Source organism: Aspergillus costaricaensis, assembly GCF_003184835.1.
Source record: "Aspergillus costaricaensis CBS 115574 unplaced genomic scaffold BO79scaffold_15, whole genome shotgun sequence".
In the NCBI taxonomy this organism is placed as follows: domain Eukaryota; kingdom Fungi; phylum Ascomycota; class Eurotiomycetes; order Eurotiales; family Aspergillaceae; genus Aspergillus; species Aspergillus costaricensis.
In genome coordinates, this window is record NW_020291815.1 from 553,423 (window position 1) to 572,814 (window position 19,392).

The 19,392-nt window shown below is 52.0% G+C and overlaps 6 protein-coding genes and 1 non-coding gene across 7 annotated transcripts; 3 read left to right on the forward strand and 4 right to left on the reverse strand.

The window, feature by feature from the left end:
* Nucleotides 1-41: 41 nt before the first annotated feature.
* On the reverse strand, nucleotides 42-1,472 carry BO79DRAFT_147612 (putative oxidoreductase; the record flags this gene model as incomplete). The annotated part of the gene is made up of 3 exons (XM_025678516.1): nucleotides 42-647; nucleotides 753-1,211; nucleotides 1,296-1,472. 3 exons carry the CDS (start codon nucleotides 1,470-1,472, stop codon nucleotides 42-44), a joined length of 1,242 nt encoding a protein of 413 aa, XP_025539774.1.
* Nucleotides 1,473-1,745: 273 nt separating this feature from the next.
* Nucleotides 1,746-2,534, forward strand: BO79DRAFT_104620 (putative G-patch domain protein; the record flags this gene model as incomplete). The annotated part of the gene is made up of 1 exon (XM_025677890.1): nucleotides 1,746-2,534. A coding segment is annotated over one exon (789 nt), but the record flags the coding sequence as incomplete, so codon positions are not given.
* A 160-nt stretch (nucleotides 2,535-2,694) lies between these two features.
* BO79DRAFT_172983 (Sec1 family protein) lies at nucleotides 2,695-5,447 on the reverse strand. The gene is made up of 7 exons (XM_025679658.1): nucleotides 5,193-5,447; nucleotides 5,096-5,133; nucleotides 4,919-5,006; nucleotides 4,712-4,858; nucleotides 4,459-4,661; nucleotides 3,946-4,412; nucleotides 2,695-3,895 (listed from the first exon to the last, which is right to left on the reverse strand). The coding sequence occupies exons 1-7, from the start codon at nucleotides 5,224-5,226 to the stop codon at nucleotides 2,785-2,787; spliced, it is 2,088 nt and encodes a 695-aa protein (XP_025539776.1). The 5' UTR covers nucleotides 5,227-5,447; the 3' UTR covers nucleotides 2,695-2,784.
* A 266-nt stretch (nucleotides 5,448-5,713) lies between these two features.
* BO79DRAFT_172985 (ATP-dependent RNA helicase SUV3) lies at nucleotides 5,714-8,330 on the forward strand. Its single transcript, XM_025679659.1, has 3 exons — nucleotides 5,714-6,100; nucleotides 6,178-7,292; nucleotides 7,341-8,330. Exons 1-3 carry the CDS (start codon nucleotides 5,933-5,935, stop codon nucleotides 8,317-8,319), a joined length of 2,262 nt encoding a protein of 753 aa, XP_025539777.1. The 5' UTR covers nucleotides 5,714-5,932; the 3' UTR covers nucleotides 8,320-8,330.
* Nucleotides 8,331-12,644: 4,314 nt separating this feature from the next.
* On the reverse strand, nucleotides 12,645-13,367 carry BO79DRAFT_265438 (uncharacterized protein; the record flags this gene model as incomplete). Its single annotated transcript, XM_025686876.1, has 2 exons — nucleotides 12,645-12,671; nucleotides 12,900-13,367. The coding sequence occupies 2 exons, from the start codon at nucleotides 13,365-13,367 to the stop codon at nucleotides 12,645-12,647; spliced, it is 495 nt and encodes a 164-aa protein (XP_025539778.1).
* Nucleotides 13,368-14,077: 710 nt separating this feature from the next.
* On the reverse strand, nucleotides 14,078-14,150 carry BO79DRAFT_t135. Its single transcript has one exon. It is a non-coding gene; the product is annotated as a tRNA-Thr (tRNA).
* A 374-nt stretch (nucleotides 14,151-14,524) lies between these two features.
* Nucleotides 14,525-18,422, forward strand: BO79DRAFT_172993 (NPA1/URB1 family protein). Its single transcript, XM_025679660.1, has 4 exons — nucleotides 14,525-14,892; nucleotides 14,948-17,523; nucleotides 17,593-17,919; nucleotides 17,974-18,422. Exons 1-4 carry the CDS (start codon nucleotides 14,748-14,750, stop codon nucleotides 18,289-18,291), a joined length of 3,366 nt encoding a protein of 1,121 aa, XP_025539779.1. The 5' UTR covers nucleotides 14,525-14,747; the 3' UTR covers nucleotides 18,292-18,422.
* The last annotated feature ends 970 nt before the right edge of the window (nucleotides 18,423-19,392 follow it).

A 19,392-nucleotide genomic window follows, 5' to 3' on the forward strand; every position in this document is an offset into this window, starting at 1 on the left:
CACCAGAACCTAGTATACAGATAGATACTAATGATATACACCTATTTCCCCTTCCGACTCCTCCTCGACCCCGGCGTCTGTTCCTTCGTCCCAGATCCAGACGCCTTATTCTTCTCCATCTGCTCTGCCACCTCCTTCTCCTTATTCGCCAACGCCCTCCGCACCGCCGACTCCCTCTCCTTAACCTCAATCAACTTCTCACTAAACTCCCACAACATCTTCCCCGCCTCCTCATCCTTGATCTCCTTCCTCGCCAAATCCACCTCCTTACACTCCTTAATCATCCACCCCCCTTCCCCACGTCCATACTCCGCCTCCATCGCCGCATACAACACACTCTGCGCCCCCTGCTGCGGCGACTTCAACACCAACCACCACACCGGCCACGTCACCAGATACACCAACAGTCCCCACAACGATCCCCCCGTCATCCACCTCCTCATCCCAGGCGTCCGACTAAACCCCGGATCCACCATAATCACCCGCGCACTGCACGGCTGGTTATCCGGCCTCTTGAACGCATTGAGATGTTTCTGGAACGATTGCGCAAACACCATCAACGAGAGCTTGCTGAGTCCGTACAAACTGACTCCTTTCGTAGCCTTTTTAGTCTTCGGCTTAGCCTTTTCCCGTTGTAACCTCCCGTTCTTCATCACTACCCTCCTCCCATCCCCATTACCCCCACTATCCCTCTCCCCCTGCTGCTGCGCAGCAGCAGCAGCAGCAGCAGTAACCGCAGCAGCCTCCTCCACCTTCCTCAAATCCCACTTCGCGCCAATATAACTCGAACACGTGGTAAACACGACCCTAACATCCCGATGCGCCGGCTGCGCCCTCAACGCCGGCGAAAGTATACTCAACAGATGGAAATTCGCCAGGTAATTCACCATCCACTCCTCGTCGATGCCGTCCACGGTCAGCTTCCGTTTCTGGGATACGGGCGGCGCTGCATTCCCGCAGAGAATCACCATGTCCAGGCGTCGCGGCGGCACATTATCGATCCATTTCGTGGCGAAGGTGCGGATGGAGTGTAAGGAGGAGAGATCGACTTGCTCCGCGTAGATTAGTTGGTTGTTGGTGCTCCGTCGGAGGTCCTCGATGTATTCGGAGAGGAAGATGTCGGTTGGTGGATGTTGCGTTAGGAGGATGATTTGGGCGCCGCGTGAGGCGAGCGCGGAGGTTACTTGCGCGCCGATGCCGGATGTGCCGCCCTGTTTTTTTCCCCCAGGGGATTTTATATTAGTATTGAGGGGGAATTGGGGATGGGGATAGGGGAGGGGAGGGGAGGGATATACAGTAATCATCACGACTTTCGAATGCATCAACCGCTCAGAGGTATTTCTAGCACCCCCGAAATAATATTTCAGGGCCGCGAGGAGCACCGCCCAGGGGAGGAGTTTTAATATGCTCCATAGGTGCGGAATGGAGTTTGTGCCTTCTGTTATTGCTGTTGTGATGATGGGGATGGGCATTTTGCCGGAACAACAACTATTGTTGGTTGTGGTTGTAGTGAAAGGGAGGGGAGGGAAGACAGACGGAGGAGGAGACAGATATGTCTGACGGAGTTAAAGTCCAGACAACTCCGTCGGAGGTACTTACGGTACATATCTTAGCGGCCGATCTCCCGCCACTTCGAGCTGCCTGCCATTATCCTTCCTCACTTCACAATTTCACTATCCATCCTACAAAGAAAAAGAAAAAGGGTATGGACAATGCCACCAAACAGAGAAATACCATATGAAGAAGATGAAGACGAATACTTCCTCCCCCTGCAAGACCAACGAGTCTTCGGCGCAGGGATCCGTCGCAAGCGCGTCCCGTTCGTGCGCTCCTCCGAACAACACCTCTCTACCACGCGAGTATCATCCTCTGAGCCAGCAACACCTTCTACTTCGACCGGGCAGAGTATAGCGAATAAATACCTCTCGATTGTTCTGTCGAAGTCGAAGTCGAATCCCACTACTCCTCCTACAGAATCACGACCTATCCCGGAATCAGAACCGAGTTCGGGTTCACGATCACATAGTGAGCAGAAGGAAGAAGGAGGAGAAGATGTTGAGATTTGTCCCGTGTGCAATCTCCCGTATACTACACCTATACACGACGCTTCAGAAGGAGGGATAGAAGGAGGAGGAGAAAGGAGGAGACATATACATGAAGCTACACTCCCGCATCAACTGAGTCTCCCGCATTCGCATCCGCCGTCTCATCTTGATCGCACACGTCCCGGACTGCGGTATCTCGCTGCCTACGGCTGGGATCCGGATTCGCGGGTGGGATTGGGACCCCAAGGAAGAGAGGGAATACGGGAGCCGGTGAAGGGAAAGGTGAAGGAGGATACGGTGGGGTTGGGGGCTGTTGTTCCTGAGGTTAAGGATAAGAGTGGAGATAAAGGTGGGAGGGGGAGGGTGCAGAAGAAGAAGGTGTTGAATGCGAAGGAGGCGAGGAAGGGACAGTTGGAGGAGAGGAAGAAGGGGGAGAGGTTACGAGAGTTGTTTTTCCAGGATGAGGATGTGTTGAGGTATCTTCATGGGAAGTAAGTTGGTTTTTTTTTTTTTTTTTTTTTTTTTTTTTTTTTTTTTTTCCTCTTTATCATTGGTTTCGGGATGGAAGGCGTTGGTTGTTTGGTATATACCCAGGAGTTTGAATAAGTATTAGGGTTCTGCTGGTCTGCATGGTACATACATAGTCACTACATACACAGAAGATACTAGAGGCTAGTATTAATGTCCGCAGGAGGTGTGCTGCGGAACGAGGCTGGTTCAGTTGAAAGAATGGCCAAGGCTACCGGAAGAAGCGGTGCTTCTTTTCCTTCTTCTCTTTCTTCTCCTTCTTATCCTTCTCTTTCTCTGGCGGCGCTGCTCCGTTCGTTGCTCTGCCGTTCGGTCCCAGTGACATCGTCGCCAGCGCGGATGTCGGTGCCATCGGGTTCAGATTCACTGGGACCGGCTTCTTCACGGGCTGTGCCGGTGGCGGTGGAGCTTCCCGCTCGAAGAGATGCGCCGGCGCTGTGGGCTTGGGCCGTTCGGCGGGAATGTCGAGCCGGCGTCGGTCTACACTGAGATCGCCCACCTGGCGCAGGAACAATCCGGGAGACAGCATGTGCGATGTGGCCAGGAACACGTCCTTGCCGCACGACTGCGAGATCTCGTAGCATGTGCGTGCCTCTCCATATGTAGCACCACCTGCCATGAACACGATGATCCGCTGTTTCGGCTGCTCGCCAGTAGACCGTGTCCGTGCCCACGTCGGTTTGGCACTGCGCAGCGACGCCTGGGACAGACTCTCTTGTTGTCCCGGCGAGTCGGCATCCGTGTGCGGCCGCGTGAACGGGAAGACGCCGGGGTCCAGCGTGCCGCGCACCAGCTCCTCCAAGATCAACTTGAGGTTCAGGTCGTAGCGCGAGAGACTTTCCTCTTCGTCGATGGGCCCAGACGGCGGCTTCCTGGTGAACAGCGGCTGCACGGGTGGCTTATCGTCCTTCAGAGGCTTCTCCACACGGGCTCCAAGTAGATCGAGGTTGGCTACGATTTCACCGTCCTGCGGTGCAAGTTGCGCGTGTGCCAAGAGCTTCCGGATATCACCCGCGAGGATGCCTCCCCGGTAGATAATGTAAAGCAGCAGCAACCTCAGTCGCTCTGGCTGCTTGATCGCATCGTCGTCTAGCAATTGCACCAGCTGGGAAGCCAGGTTCTTTGCCTTCTTGTAGTTCTCGTCCATGCCAGTAGCGAAGCATTGTTCAACCGAGCTTACTTCGATGAGCTTGTGTTTCTGGAAGTAACTCATACACTCCTGCGCCATGTTAAGGTGCAGTGTATAAGCATCTCTTCCCTTTTGGAACTCTGTCAGACCCGCCAGCATGTCCTTGATAGTGTTCACGTTCGCTTTATCATTGCTGCAGCGCCGTTAGTAAGGAAAGAAAGACCATCAACAGCTGTCACTCACTCTTCCGCAAACTGAGGGTTGGCAGCTCGGAACTTGGCAAAGTCTTCACCTAGCTTGCCGAGCACGTCCTTCATATGCATGTGGCGATACTCCACCCAAACACTGTCTTCTTCGTTGATCTCCATATCCTTGACTTCCTCGTTGTGGCTTCCCTCATTGATGACAGTCTTGTAAGTAACCTTGTCGCCATCGCTGATCGGAAGCAGATCGTGCACCATGGACTGATATGTAAACTCATGGAGCAAGGGCGCGACCAGGTCCATGGACCGATCCACGATCAACAGCACTCCGCGCGGTCTGGGAGACGGGGGCGGAAAGTCGCGCTGGAATTGCGCAAATTGATCCAGCTCGTTTTGAATGAACCGCGCGAGGTGTGAACACAGTACGCTGGCCTCGTGTGTCGGGGCCCGGGGGCGGTAGTACCGGATCACTGGGTACTCTCCTAAGCTCGCACAGAGCGACACAACCTGTCCAGTCAAAACCAGCTCAATATACACAGGTGGCCTAGCTCACCTTCTGCGCCAAACCCTCCAAGTGTGCGCGGATCAAGTGATTACAACCAGGGTGGAACAACACCGGAAAGCTCCACGGGTCTCGGAAGGTAATCAGGCGCGATTCCCTGGGGAAATAGTCGGCATTCATGATTTGAACATTGGCGATCTGGTCGCGAGCAATTTGTGAACGGTCCAATCTAGCGCGCTGTTGCGGATCGAGAACTGCGAGCGACGTCAGCACCAAGCGGCCGTTAAAGAAGCAGGTGCCCGACATGATGTCCAAACCAACCACGCTTTCCGGTATCTCTTCCTCTCAAAGTCCGCCATAATACAGTCGACAATGTGTGGGAGGGGCGAGAGGATATACAGCGCATCCATCGTCGGATTGGGGGAGCGCCGATGCTCGATCTGCTCAACATCTTGCGGGAGGCCATTAGCGCCGCACCGGGACGACGAGGAATACACAGAGGGTAACTTACTGGTGACATTGAGATTGAGAATATCATCCTCACTGACCGCATTGTCGATCAGCTTGCGACTGGTCTCGTCCACCACCAAGACCTTCCACTGTAGACAGAATGTCAGTTCTGCGGCGGGGTGAAACGAAGCGGGGGCCAAATCCACGGTAAGGAGAAGGGGAGGGGAAGCAATCGCACCTCATTACCCGCCGCATAACGGATCGTATTCAAAATAACTAGAGGATAAATAATTAATATATGAATAGTCTATAAGTAGAAGGCATGGAATACTCACGATCACGCTGGATGTTGAGGATTGAGGAGCTCATTGTGGCTGACCGGCAGCCCTCACGGGGGCATAGACACTAGACTTCACGATTGCTGGGGAGGGGAATGACGGGGGAGCGGTAGGGAGGGAACCGGAAGATAAGGCACAGCCAGAGCCAGCAATGGAGGGGCGAAGTAATGGAGAACAATACTCAGGGGCAGCCGTGATGGACACCAGCGATGCGGGCAGGCTATCTTTTTGAAACGTAAGTCGGGACTCAGGATATCCCCGAGACTGGAGACTGAGACAAGAGGAGACCCTCTTTCTGCTCTTTCTCCCCAGCGGGTCAAAAGCATCATTCTTCCTGTCTAATCTCCCGATCCGCTAGGCGGTGTGACCCCTCCCCTTCCTGTTCCGGTTAGTCGGCGGCGATCGCCAGCTGCAGGCAATGAGGCACCCAGGCACCCAGGCCGCGAGAAAAAGCCGATGGCGAATGATTGCCATCCAGATAACTAGTAGTATCCTCGGTTTTCAACAACTATTCCCTCCCTCGCGCGCGGTTGCAGGACGATGCGGTGATTGGTCTCTGACTGGTCAGGGGTTAATTGTATCTTTTCCTTTTGGATCTCCCAAATCAGTCCCTCGTTTTCCTTCTCTCTCGCCTCCAGTAGTTAAACTACATTTCCGATCTCCGCAGAACCCGCTCCGCAGCTTGATAGTAACGGCAATCATTCGATTTGACATTGCTCCCGGCACAGCTCGGTGGGATGCAGTCATGGAGTCGCAGAGGCAACTATTGCCTCTTCTGCACCTTCCAGTCGGTGTCACGTCCCGTCAGGACATTCGTGACATCTCCGGTGCTGCAGAGATCCGTAAGGCCTTCCAAGAAACAGCGCCATCTACAAAGCCTGGAAAAGAAAAATGAGGGAGCTACGGTACATATCCATCACCCTACCCCACCACTTGTCTATTATCTTTGATTTCTAATGGCTGAATTTTGATCTACGTGTAGTCTTCCAAGAGATCTGCTCCCCCATCCTTCGCTTCGAAACGGAACACCCGACAAACGCTTGCAGCAAAAGATTTCGCGGGCGTTGTAACACACGCTTTGAGCATCTACCGGCAGAATCTTACAGATAAAGATGACCCAGCTTTGGCTAATTGGGCCCGGTTTGAACGAACCATGCTGAATGCATGTAAACTAGACGAGCGAAAAAGTGTTGGTCCATTACGCCACATCAAGGATGCGCTGCATAGATCTTACCTCCAAAACGGTGTTCGGGGTTTAATCAACGAGCTTGAGTTTCACATGTACGCAGAGGATGTCACTTCGAGATACTCAGCCCCCAACCTCGAAGCACAGAAGAAGGTGGCGGATTTGCGACGCCCGGCCGAGTGGTATCCGCAAGCGCGCGCTTTGCAACGAACGATTCATCTGCACGTGGGACCAACGAATTCGGGAAAGACGTATCATGCGCTGAAGCGTTTGGAAGCATCCAAGCGCGGCTTTTACGCTGGCCCCTTGAGGTTGCTCGCTCAGGAGGTTTTCCATCGCTTCCAAGCGAATGGAACCTCCTGCAGTCTCATCACTGGTGATGATGTCAAGATTCCGGAAGATGGAAAGCCCTCCAGAATTGTCAGCAACACCGTTGAGATGGTCAGCTTGGGAGATCAATATGAGGTCGGTGTTGTTGACGAGATCCAAATGATCGCGGACCCTCACCGTGGGTGGGCTTGGACTCGTGCCGTGCTCGGTGCGCGTGCCACGGAACTGCATCTCTGCGGTGAAGTCAGGGCTGTGCCTTTGATCAAAGAATTGGCCGCCTTGACTGGCGACAAGCTCGAGATCCATCGATATGAGCGACTGAACCCGCTGAAGGTTCAGAACCGCAGTCTCAAAGGTGACCTGAAGAATCTCCAAAAGGGAGATTGCTTGGTTTCATTCTCTCGTGTCGGTATCCATGCATTGAAAGCAGACATTGAAAAGAATACTGGAAAGCGGGCAGCCATCGTCTACGGAAGTCTGCCGGCTGAGATTCGGACCCAGCAAGCCAGTCTGTTCAACGACCCCGACAATGACTACGACTTTCTCGTTGCTAGTGACGCCATCGGTATGGGTCTGAACTTGTAAGTTGCCTCTACATACTGTTTATGTATCGTATCTAACTGTAGCAGGAGCTGCAAGCGCATCATTTTCGAAACGTTGATCAAACGGGTTCCCGGAGGCCTTCAGAGACTTAGTGTGCCTGAGATCAAGCAGATCGGTGGACGCGCTGGACGGTATCGGTCTGCCGCGCAACAGCAGGAAGACAGCTCCGAGGAAGACACCAACGTCGGCTATGTGACTTCCTTGGAAGATATTGATTTACCTTATATTCGCGAGGCAATGGATAGCGAACCCCCACCGCTCGTGTCGGCCGGTATCCTTCCTCCCGACTCAGTCTACCAGAAAGTTGCGGCGTACTTCCCGAGCAATGTTCCGCTAGAATACTTGATCAAACGCTTAATGGTGGTCTCCCAGGTCCACCCGCTGTTTTTCCTGTGTGACCCTCGCAACCAGCTGGAGAACGCCGAGGTCATTGATACTGTCGATGGATTGCGGACGGCAGACCAGCTTACATTCATGGCCTCACCTATGCACACCAGGCTCATCGCCGGCCGCGATGCTGCCATCGCTTTTATCAAATGCGTGGCAGAGCATTCCGATGGTCGTCTGCTAGACATCCAGGCGCTCAACCTTGAGATCTTGGAAGAGCCGGTGTCCGGTAACAAGGAGTACCTTAACGAGCTGGAGACCTTGCACAAATCAGTCATCTTGTATCTGTGGCTCAGTTACCGGTGTGGCGGAGTTTTCACGGATAGAACGTTGGCGTCCCATGTCAAGCAGCTGGTGGAGGAGAGGATGGTCAGAGCGTTGACTGAATTCTCGGCCAACAAGAAGCTCAGAAAGGATGCCTCTCTCCGACGACAAATCGCGCTGCAGAAGCAGATTCAGGAGCAGAAACGGCTGCTCGCTGATGCAGATGTTGACTCATACGGCACCGAAGATGAGACTGCCGCTGTTGATCTGTCTGCTGACGAAGAGCAGATGGAAGAGCAGCTACAAGAGCAGTCTGAAGAATCTGGAGAAGCTCCCCAGGCGCGCGCCGCATAGATACCATATACACACATGTAATATAGTTTGTTTTGTTGAGATGACCATGTACATAGCCCAAAACTCGACTCCAGAGACGCCACGACGTCCTCTCCACCAAGCACATCATACACGGTACAACATAAGAGTGTTTTTATAAACTATGAGTTAATAATATTACTTGCAATATATCTACAAAATTGCACACTTGAGAGTAGATAACTAGAGCTGCTTATCTTATCGGTGGCGGATTTCCCGAAAACGCCACAACGATTTTCCGCGCCAGTGAGCTTTGCCGGTTCCAGAACCGCGGAGAGAAGACGCAGTCCTCACTTTGCGACCAGAGGAGTGTTTTGCACTCTCTCGCGACATCCTCTAATCATTACTCCAGTCATCCATCCATACCACCTCATTTCTCTAGGGCCGACAAACAACCACAATTCCCTCCATCCGCCATGGACGACCTCCAGTCGCTGGAGCTCTTTTCGCTCGTGTCGCGGATAACGAGCGAAATCCAGAACCATCTCGGCGTCAACGACAAGACGTTAGCTGAATTTGTGATCGACCAGCACCTAAAATGTGGCTCATTCGCGGATTTCAGCAAGAGCATGGAGGAGATGGGCGCGGAGTTCCCTCGGAGTTTGCTGGAGAGTATCGATCGTCTGGTGCTTACGATGCATCCGAAGTATAAGTCGAAGAAGCCGGAAACGACGAATAACTCGGGCGGCGATGATGATATGGATGTTTTGGATGCGCTGGAGAAGAAAGCGCGTGTGTTTAAGGGATTGGCTGTGCCTGATAAGGTTCAGCAGTGGGATGAGGAGAATGTCGATGAGGGCGATGCGAAGGCCGATGCTATGGATGATACGTTTGCTATGCTGGAGGGATTGGCGGGCAAAGCGCGTCAGGATAAACCTGCCCCAGCACCGCAGTCGTCGTCGTCGCGGAATGACCGCGGCAGTACTAGGAAGCGCAGCAGAAGCCCCGATTACGATGATCACCGACGTGGTCGCAGACGCCATGATAGATACCGGTCTCGATCGCGATCGCAGAGTCCCCGATATAGCAAGAGGGGCGGTGATGATGAGGTGGATGAGTTTGGTCGGTCGAAGAGCAAATACAGCAGCAGGGATGATTATCGCAATGGACACAGTGAGCGGAGGAGTCGCCGGGATCGCGATGAGGATGGCGAGTACTTCCGGAAGCCGCCGCCTGTGGAACTGGATGATCAACCGGTGCTATACAAGGTCTACGATGGTCGTGTCACGGGAGTGAAGGACTTTGGCGCTTTCGTGAACTTGCTTGGTGTGAAGGGCAAGGTGGATGGCTTGGTACATGTTTCGGCCATGCAGGAGGGAGCGCGTGTTAATCATCCTTCCGATTTGGTGTCTCGCGGCCAGCCGGTCAAGGTCAAGGTGGTTAGCATTCAAGGCTCTCGAATCGGGTTGTCAATGAAGGAGGTGGATCAGGTTACTGGTCTCGATTTGATCCCTCAACGACGTCTGGCATCTGGCGCAAATATGGAGCGTCTGGACGGCATGACTGGCAAGGATAGATATGGTAACCTGAGTTCGGAAGTTCCGGTTATTGAAGAGTCGGATGGAAAGCCTATGAAGAATAGGAAGCGCATGACCTCCCCTGAGAGATGGGAGATCAAGCAGTTGATTGCATCTGGTGCTGTCTCTGCAGCAGACTATCCTGACATCGATGAGGAATACCATGCCACCCTGACGGGTGAAGGCACGTTTGAGGAAGAGGAGGATGTCGACATTGAAGTCAAGGACGAGGAACCGCCCTTCCTGGCTGGTCAGACTAAGATGTCTCTGGAACTCTCTCCGATCAGGGTCGTGAAGGCTCCCGATGGCTCTATGAACCGGGCTGCTATGGCAGGAACAAATCTGGCCAAGGAGCGACGAGACATCAGGCAACAGGAAGCTCAGGACAAAGCAGCTGAGCAAGCGGCGGCAGTCGACCTCAACGCGCAGTGGCAGGATCCTATGGTTGCGCCTGAAGAGCGGAAGTTTGCTGCTGATCTGCGCAGTACTCAGCAGTCCAAGCCGGATGACTCGGTTCCCGAGTGGAAACGGGTCACCATGGGCAAGAACCAGTCCTTCGGAAAGCGGACCAGCATGTCCATCAAACAGCAGCGTGAAAGTCTGCCGGTCTACAAGTTCCGCAAGCAACTTCTCGATGCTGTACGCGATAACCAGCTACTGATTGTTGTCGGAGATACTGGGTCCGGAAAGACGACGCAGCTGACGCAGTACCTGGCCGAGGGAGGTTATGCAAACAACGGTATTATCGGTTGTACGCAGCCTCGTCGTGTAGCAGCCATGTCTGTTGCCAAACGTGTGGCGGAAGAAGTCGGCTGTAAACTCGGCGCGGAAGTCGGATACACGATTCGTTTCGAAGATTGCACGAGTCCTGACACCAAGATCAAGTACATGACTGATGGTATGCTTCAAAGAGAAGTCCTCCTGGACCCAGATTTGAAAAGGTATTCTGTCATCATGCTTGACGAGGCTCACGAACGAACCATTGCCACCGATGTTCTCTTTGGATTGCTCAAAAAGACCATCAAGCGGAGACCGGACCTCAGGCTTATTGTTACTTCGGCTACGCTGGATGCTGAGAAGTTCTCTGAGTACTTCAACGGTTGTCCTATCTTCTCCATTCCCGGTCGTACATTCCCTGTTGAGATCATGTACTCGAAGGAGCCCGAGTCCGACTATCTTGATGCCGCTCTCATTACAGTTATGCAGATTCACCTGACAGAGCCCTCGGGTGATATTCTGCTCTTCTTGACGGGTCAAGAGGAAATTGATACTGCCTGCGAGATTCTATACGAACGGATGAAGGCTCTAGGGTCAACAGTACCGGAGTTGGTCATTCTTCCCGTCTACTCTGCTCTTCCGAGTGAAATGCAGAGTAGGATTTTTGAGCCTGCCCCGCCAGGAGGTAGAAAGGTTGTCATTGCTACGAACATTGCTGAGACATCTATCACTATCGACAACATCTACTACGTCATCGATCCTGGTTTTGTCAAGCAGAACGCCTACGATCCCAAACTGGGTATGGACTCTTTGGTGGTCACGCCCATCTCGCAAGCGCAGGCCAAGCAACGTGCTGGTCGTGCAGGCAGAACTGGTCCCGGAAAATGTTTCCGGTTGTACACCGAAGCCGCCTACCAGTCGGAAATGTTGCCAACCACGATTCCCGAAATTCAACGCCAGAACCTTTCGCATACTATTCTCATGCTCAAGGCGATGGGCATCAACGATTTGCTGCACTTCGACTTCATGGATCCTCCGCCAACGAACACTATGCTTACTGCTTTGGAGGAGCTGTATGCACTGTCGGCTCTAGATGACGAGGGTCTCTTGACTCGCTTGGGTAGAAAGATGGCAGACTTCCCCATGGAGCCGGCCCTCGCCAAGGTTCTCATCGCATCGGTCGACATGGGATGCTCAGAGGAAATGCTGAGCATTGTGGCCATGCTTTCCATTCAGTCGGTCTTTTACCGTCCCAAGGAGAAGCAGCAGCAGGCAGATCAAAAGAAGGCCAAGTTCCACGATCCCCACGGCGACCACTTGACTCTTCTCAACGTCTACAATGGATGGAAACACTCCAACTTCAACAATGCCTGGTGCTTCGAGAACTTCATCCAAGCCCGTCAGATCCGCCGTGCGCAGGACGTCCGTCAACAGCTGCTTGGTATTATGGATCGCTACCACCACAAGATTGTCTCTTGCGGAAGGAACACCCTCAAAGTACGCCAGGCACTCTGTACGGGATTCTTCCGGAATGCAGCTCGCAAGGACCCTCAGGAAGGGTACAAGACTCTTGTCGAAGGCACGCCGGTCTACATGCATCCCAGTTCGGCACTGTTTGGCAAACCGTCCGAGCATGTCATTTACCATACGCTGGTTCTTACAACGAAGGAGTACATGCACTGCACAACCTCCATCGAGCCCAAGTGGCTCGTTGAGGCCGCCCCGACTTTCTTCAAGGTGGCACCCACTGATCGTCTGTCGAAGCGTAAGAAGGCCGAGCGGATCCAGCCTCTCCACAACCGCTTTGCCGGCGAGGATGATTGGCGTCTATCCGCACAGAGACGGCAAGGTCGTGGTGGAGGAGGTGGTACCTGGGGTTGATCTTCAGATTTTTTCGTGGTTATCTATTCCACTCCTCTTTCTTTGGCATCTTTCTTTTCCTTTTCACATCATTCTTCGGGCATATATATGGTAGTTTAAAACATACCCCTTACGAATCTTGACGCGACGCCCGATGGCTCGCTTTCTCACTCTTGGCTAGAGATGTATTCTAATGAGATATTTGTGAATGTATCAAATAGACTGATCGTTGCTTCCAACCTGTCTGATATAGTATACCAGTACCCTAGTATCTAGCAACCACACTCATCCACTCCTTCTCCCCGTCAATAACCTCCCATAACCCACTCCACCACATCATCAGCATCAACCCCGACTAACCCTCTCCCACACCAACACCGGCTTCATCATCTGCTCCTACCACCACCCCAAACACCATCAGTACAAAAACAGCCAATTATCGCCCTCAAAGTGAAAGAATGAACTCACCATCCCCACCTCCAACAACCCCAACCCAGACAACCTCAACCTCCCCTCGGGAGAAATCACAGCCTCCCGCTTCTGCGACCCCTCAAACTCCACCGAAGATGCCATGTCGACCTCGTGATGCACAACCGGGACGCGACCGTGCTGCTGCTGCTGCCGCCTCTCACCCCCATCACCATCACCATCATCACCATCGCTACTGCCATACTCAATCCAGTACCGGCCCGCGTACATCACCCCATCATTAGAATTCTCCCATACCTTCTTGGCAACTTTCGGCAACACGCTCACGGTCACCTGATCATCTGGGGTGTAGACGAGGGTACCGCGGGCTTCCGGGCCCATGGGGTAGTAGTGGGTGGGAGCGTCATTGTCTTGGGGGGTCGGGGGCTCGACGATATAGGATATGAGGGTCCAGGCGCCGATGAGGGAGGATTTGGTGATGGGGGTTGGGGTTGGGAGTGGGGACATTGTATGATTTAGACGAGTTTGCTTGTTTGATATTGGTTTGAGGGTGGTAGGTCTAGTTTGGGGGAGTATAGTTACGGGCTCTAGGGGAGGGGAGGGAGGAGGAGGTATAGTAGTATACTAGTCATAAACCTAGACAGTAGCTAAACGCCATTGTCGACTGAGGATTCTGTGACAATAGTATCCTTGAGAATAGACTTCTGCAACGAATCGGTTTGGGAACTACTTGTGGGTAGTGATTATATTGAGAAAGCAAGGGTATATGTACAGGTTGGGAACTCTGCGCATAATGGTGTGTGGCTACTGGTGTTGGGACTGTTGATTGAGTCATGGAAGGGTGGTGATCTACATATTTCTTGGATGGGTACAGAGTTGGGGGCATGAATGGTGGTAGGTTTAATCATTGTGCTACTGAAACTGGGTTGGGGATATTTGAGTGCCTGCCAGTGGTTCGGAGTGAGTTCAAGATGAGGGTGCCTGTGCCGGATATATATACTTTAGATGTTCAAAGTTCCTTGAGTGTGGCTGCCAACGGTACTGGCTTTCTTGAAAGTTCCTGCATGTTGTAGACTAATTAACGAGCATAGAGTTAGTTGAATTTCTGTTCTTCTTTCTCAAAAAGAAGAATAAGGAAGGTGGATGAATTGTAGATAATTGTTGGTTGTGCCTAACCCCGGGTAGACAAGATTGACAAAAACGAAAATGCCAAAAAATGCTTCCACGCGGATTCGAACCGCGGACCTCATGATTACTAGTCATGCGCTCTACCAACTGAGCCATAGAAGCTGGTTGATGTATTGCTTTTTCAGCTGATGGTATAACAATGCATCAATAATGGTGACAGAGAGATGGAAAATTGTGGCTCGGTAGTTACATCGTCATGGATGGAACAATCGGAATACGACAGAGACTTATACCAGGAGTGATGTGGCCTCACCTCTCATTCACTATGGAAGATAAGCCCCCTGTTAGCCTTTATTACTACCAGTGAGTCGCCTCCAAGTGTTAGTCTGAATCGCCGTCCTGTCTGGACCATACTAGATCTGACCAATGGGAGGCCAGATACATTCACGGCAGTGGATCAATTCATCTGCGCAGGACTTTCCAGAAGTCTACCGGCGAGCCTCTTATCGCAATATTTTCATCCACTTACGATTATCTTCCTCTTTAATATATATTTACATATTTCCCAGGAACACGCTTGCTGGCTGGACGAATTTGTCCTCTTAAGTTCGCCGTAGTGGCACTAATAAAAGACCAATTCAGCAGTCGCAAAACTCTGAAGGTCTGAATCGGGCGAAGTTCCTGCCGGCCTACTACTAATTCTCGTCGAGGGCCAGTCCCCGGTCTGTTGCATAACACAAGTATCTGCATTAGCCCAAAATGTCTTCCCACGAGGGTCAGCTCCGCAACAAGAGGAGAAAGTTGGACAATGGCCAAGATGTCGATGCTACTGCCACCATATCTTCGCACACGCAGCTTCGCTCTTCCCTGGCTTTTCAACAGAATCCCACTGAATCCAAGCAAGGTAAGTAACATCCTGAGCGAAGTCACCCATGATGTTCCAATACTCATCAAAACAGGTATAAGAAAGTTCAAGGACTTCCTCACGTCCATTGGGCAGAGTGATGATGAGGCTGAAAAAGCCAAAAAGTTCCGCATCCTCAAAGCATACTGTGATTCGCAATTCTCACGCGTAAACGAGAACGAAGCAGTCTGCTTTACCGATCTGGTCCAGACCTGGAGCTTTGCGGATACCAACAACAATGAGTCGTTACTGACTGTTGTGCCCTCTGTCCTAGCTCAGTTCCTCAAGACGGTGTCCACCAACCTGGAATTTCGGGATTTCGGAGTGGCACTATGCAAGTATCTCGTTCAGAAAGAACAGCTGAGACTGTTCAACCGTGGCTTGACTGCTATCAAATCAAAGGAGCATTTGATTTCTCCCTGTCTTCGTCTTCTCACGGAGATGGTCAGCTTCGATGGTGGAGCTGTGGCGCGCCATGTCCATGCCGCGCGGTATATTACATTCAAGCGCATCGAAGTCTTTCTTACCCCCAACAAAGCTCAGCTGGAAGAAGTATCAGAGGCAGGCTCCAAACCTACACTGCGCAGGAATGCTCAGAAGTATGTCCTTGCAAACCTGCGATTTTTGCAATCAAACGGGAAGAGTGATATTATTGAGCAACACAAAGTTATCAGAGCATTCTTCGAATACATTAGGAAAGACCCGAGAGATATCATCTTGGAGACTATCAGGTGTATTGACAAAGACATTATCCAAGATGCTTCGATTTCTCGCATTGCAAAGAGCAAGTTCTTCAACCGATGGAACCTGGAGCGACTTGTCACACTCTACGGCTATGATCGTGAGTCAGAGGAGCCCAACCCGGCGAATGTTTCCACTACCGACGAAATCCACAAGATCCTGATGAATGTCTGTACGAACACTGAACTTGGAGTCTTGCTTCCAGAGTCTGGTTGGTATCCACATGGAAGTGATCCCGAGGCGCTACCCACGGACGATGACACACTGATCGATTTGGGTCTTGATTCTGCTCTTCATATCGACAAGTACAGCCAGTCTGTACCTGTTCGCAACGGAACACTGTCTTATCTGATCCAGACACTTCGCCCGGATACCGACAGTCTCCAGATTGAGCTGTTAGTGGCCATCTTCAAGGCGGCCCCGGAGCTAGTTGCCGATTTCTTCACGAAGAAGAGCATGTTTACTGCGGACCCAAAGCCGACCCCAGCATGGATGGCCGAGTCTGCGCTTCTCTTCTCCGCCGTACAGCTGCCTGTGCCCTCGAATTGTGGCTGGAAAGACAAGTTACCTCCGACACCGCCGCCCGTTTCCGTGGTCATTGAGAATGTGCTTCCTCGCCCTCTGACCCAGAAAATCCTTACCCGCTGCTTGAATATGAATGCTGAGATAGTAACATTGTTTGCTGTCCGAATTTTGACAATTGCTTTCAACAAACTGCGGGCTGTTCTCAAGATCTTCAATGCCGACCATGGGGCCAGCCAACCCCTGTGGACACAGGCGGCAAGCAAGCTGGTTGCTGAGTTCAGTCGTCGGTGCCCCGGAGTGAAGGAAGTCATTCTGCTTTTCAAGCGAACGGACAAGGATGACTTGCAGCAGCAGGATGCTGTCTCAGAGCTTCTCGCTTCGTTCTATGAGGTAGTACCGGATGCCGCCTTTGAGGAAGGACTTGACGTTTCACTCATTTTGGTTGACGTTCTGAAGCGATTGGATGAAGGAAAGCTCGACGAGGATGATACCGAGTCAGTGCTGAGCCAGCTGCAAAACATCATGAGGATCATCCAACAGTCTACTTCCATGCGTTGGTGGCAACAACCGGGGTCTATGCAGTATTCTGCTTTTACGTCAATCCTTAAGGTGCTGGTTCAAACAGCATCAAGATACTCCCTGCGTGAGATCGACCAGCTGCTGCGGACCGTCCTCACCGAGTACTCCGTCCTGCAGAACCCCTCCTCGTTTCCCGCAATCCTGTCAAGCTTCGAGACTTCAGACTCGGAGAAACTCCAGCGCCAACTATCGTTCTTCGATAACTGCGCCTGCCGTATTGCAAAGAAACCGGTCCACTATCAAGACCTCGTTGACTCTTTGGTCGAGGGTGCCTCCAGCCCGGTTAGCCCTCTGGTAGCTGCAGTCATCGAACAGTGGCCATTTGTTGTCAAATCCGGAGACGCGGCTGTCGAGAGTGCGGTGGTTATCTGGATTGCTGAGACGCTAGGAAGCTTGAAGCGCGCTGGAGAAGACGCCAAGGCACTGAAAACCGCCCGGGACAAGCTGATGGAGAGTGCGGAGAATAAGAAGTCAAAGTCGGCCCTCAAAAAAGCATTGAAAGACACCGAAGATGCTGAAGATGACCTTGCGATGGAAGTTGATGCTCCTGCCCAAGATTCTACAACTACCGCCAACAAGGATGAGGTAGACTTGGAGGAGGTATTCGGAACCTTACCGACAGAAAGTACCACCCACAATGAGCTGCACCGATGGGAGAAGGATGACATCGAGGTGGCGGTTGAGCAAGGCCGGATAGCCGAATTGGTTCTCTGCTTGTGCTCGGCATACGAGGAAGTGAGGAAGCAAGCATTCACGAGCATTGTTCGTTTCATGGGCAAACTTAAGGTAGGTCAACCGTTGAGCCGGTACCTTCTGCGGAAAACAGAGTAGACAAATAAGCTAACATACTCGCAGGAGTCTAAATATGTGGAATGGCGATCAGTCTACATCCTCACGGGAGAGCTTCTCGAGACCGTCAAGCAGATTGGGCTTGGATCGCCCGTACCGTGGATTGTCGGGGAGTGCGCGTCCAGTTGCTTGACTGTTCTTACGGACCCGATGCACAAAATGTACGGCAAGGTCAACAAGTTTCTGCAGAAAGCTCCTTCCTGGGAGGCGGAGAAGATCCCATCCTACTGGATTGACAAAATCTTCCTGCATGAACCGGAGCTTGACGACGGATATTTCGACGAGACTAGCTGGCTCCTTGATTTACTCATCAAGGGTCTTCGCACTGAAGCTGTATGTTGCCGTCTTTCCTTTCTTACACCATCATGTTACTTATTCAATTTATAGGATATGGACATCTACCGCCGTGCGAAGGTCTTCGAGAGAGCGCTTGCATTCTACGAGTCGCCTTCGGCAGGCTACTCAGCCAAGAGAAAGGTCTTGCAATTAGTGTACCGCGCGACGCAAGTGCAAGGAAGCACAACACTTGTCACGAGAGCGGGTATTCTCAGCTGGATTCAGAGTCAGATTCCGGCTGTCAAGGGCAAAGAGACGTCGACTCTTGCGGCCATTGCCGACTCCTTGAAGCAAACCTCGGATAATGATCGGGTTTCGAAATGGAGTGGAGGAGCCGCTTTGCGAGCGGTAGAGAGCATTGTGGGCTAGTGTCCGGTCGTAGGAGATTGGATATGAACGATGCTGCCCTCAATCTAGGCACTTGGCTGCATAGTAATTGACATTCGAATCAGACGTATAGTTATTAGAGCAATCCGTAATGGTCTGTTTAGTCAGTTGTGGAAGGAATAGTTATGAAATTTGATAGATTAATCTGATCTTGCACTGTAGCCAAGTACACACTGGCCTCATCTTTGCGCCATTGAAAGACAGGTTATTTTAAGAGATGGAATGTACTATATGACGTATCCCAAGCGATGCCTTACTCCATCAGGATTCTGCTCTGCGTTGGGGGGTTGGTTGCTGGCGGTACCGAGGGTTGAGTTGCTTGGGGAACATGGGATGATGGAAATCGCAGTGAATAATGGGCAGGGGAAGGATAATTCGTAAAATAATAGTAAAAGGCGATTAATTTGCAGCAGTAAGAAGGAAAATCCCGACAGATGGAGAAATTGGGGAGAAGTGAAGAAGTGAAGAACAAGGCGTCGACAAGCTGACAGGCGACCTTCCCCATTGGGCAGTGCACACGTTTTGAACTTCGTTGCGGTCCGGCGGTCCTCGACATCTTTGCCCGCAACTTTGCCCAAACTCCCCTTCCCCTTCACCACCTCTTCTGCTGCTGCCCCCCCTTTCTGTTTGTTCCCCACCAGCTTTTGTCCTCCTTCCATTTACTCTACTGTCTATCGATCTATCCGAGACCAGTTGGGATCCCTCTACACAAACAAATCCGGCCACACGGTTTGTTGCACCGCTGGTGCCCCTCATCTGCTTCCCAACGAGCGCTCCTGGACCTTTGACCGATCGAAGCTCCTCCTCCGCCTTTTCCCTTGCCACTGGCAAGCGGCTTCGCTTCCTGCTGCCCACTCATCATCTATCCTCTACACACTACACACTACACAGTACACACCTTTCACGCCCACAGCCTAGCCTCGGTGCCTCGCAGTCTACCTTACTCGCCTTTTCTTCCTTTCCTTGTCCCGCGATAAATTCCACTCCACCTTTTCTCTTCCTTGAACTGTCGGCAACCAATGAGATCGACGTAACGGCATACCGATAGCATCACACACCACCCACCTCACCCAAGCCATCCTC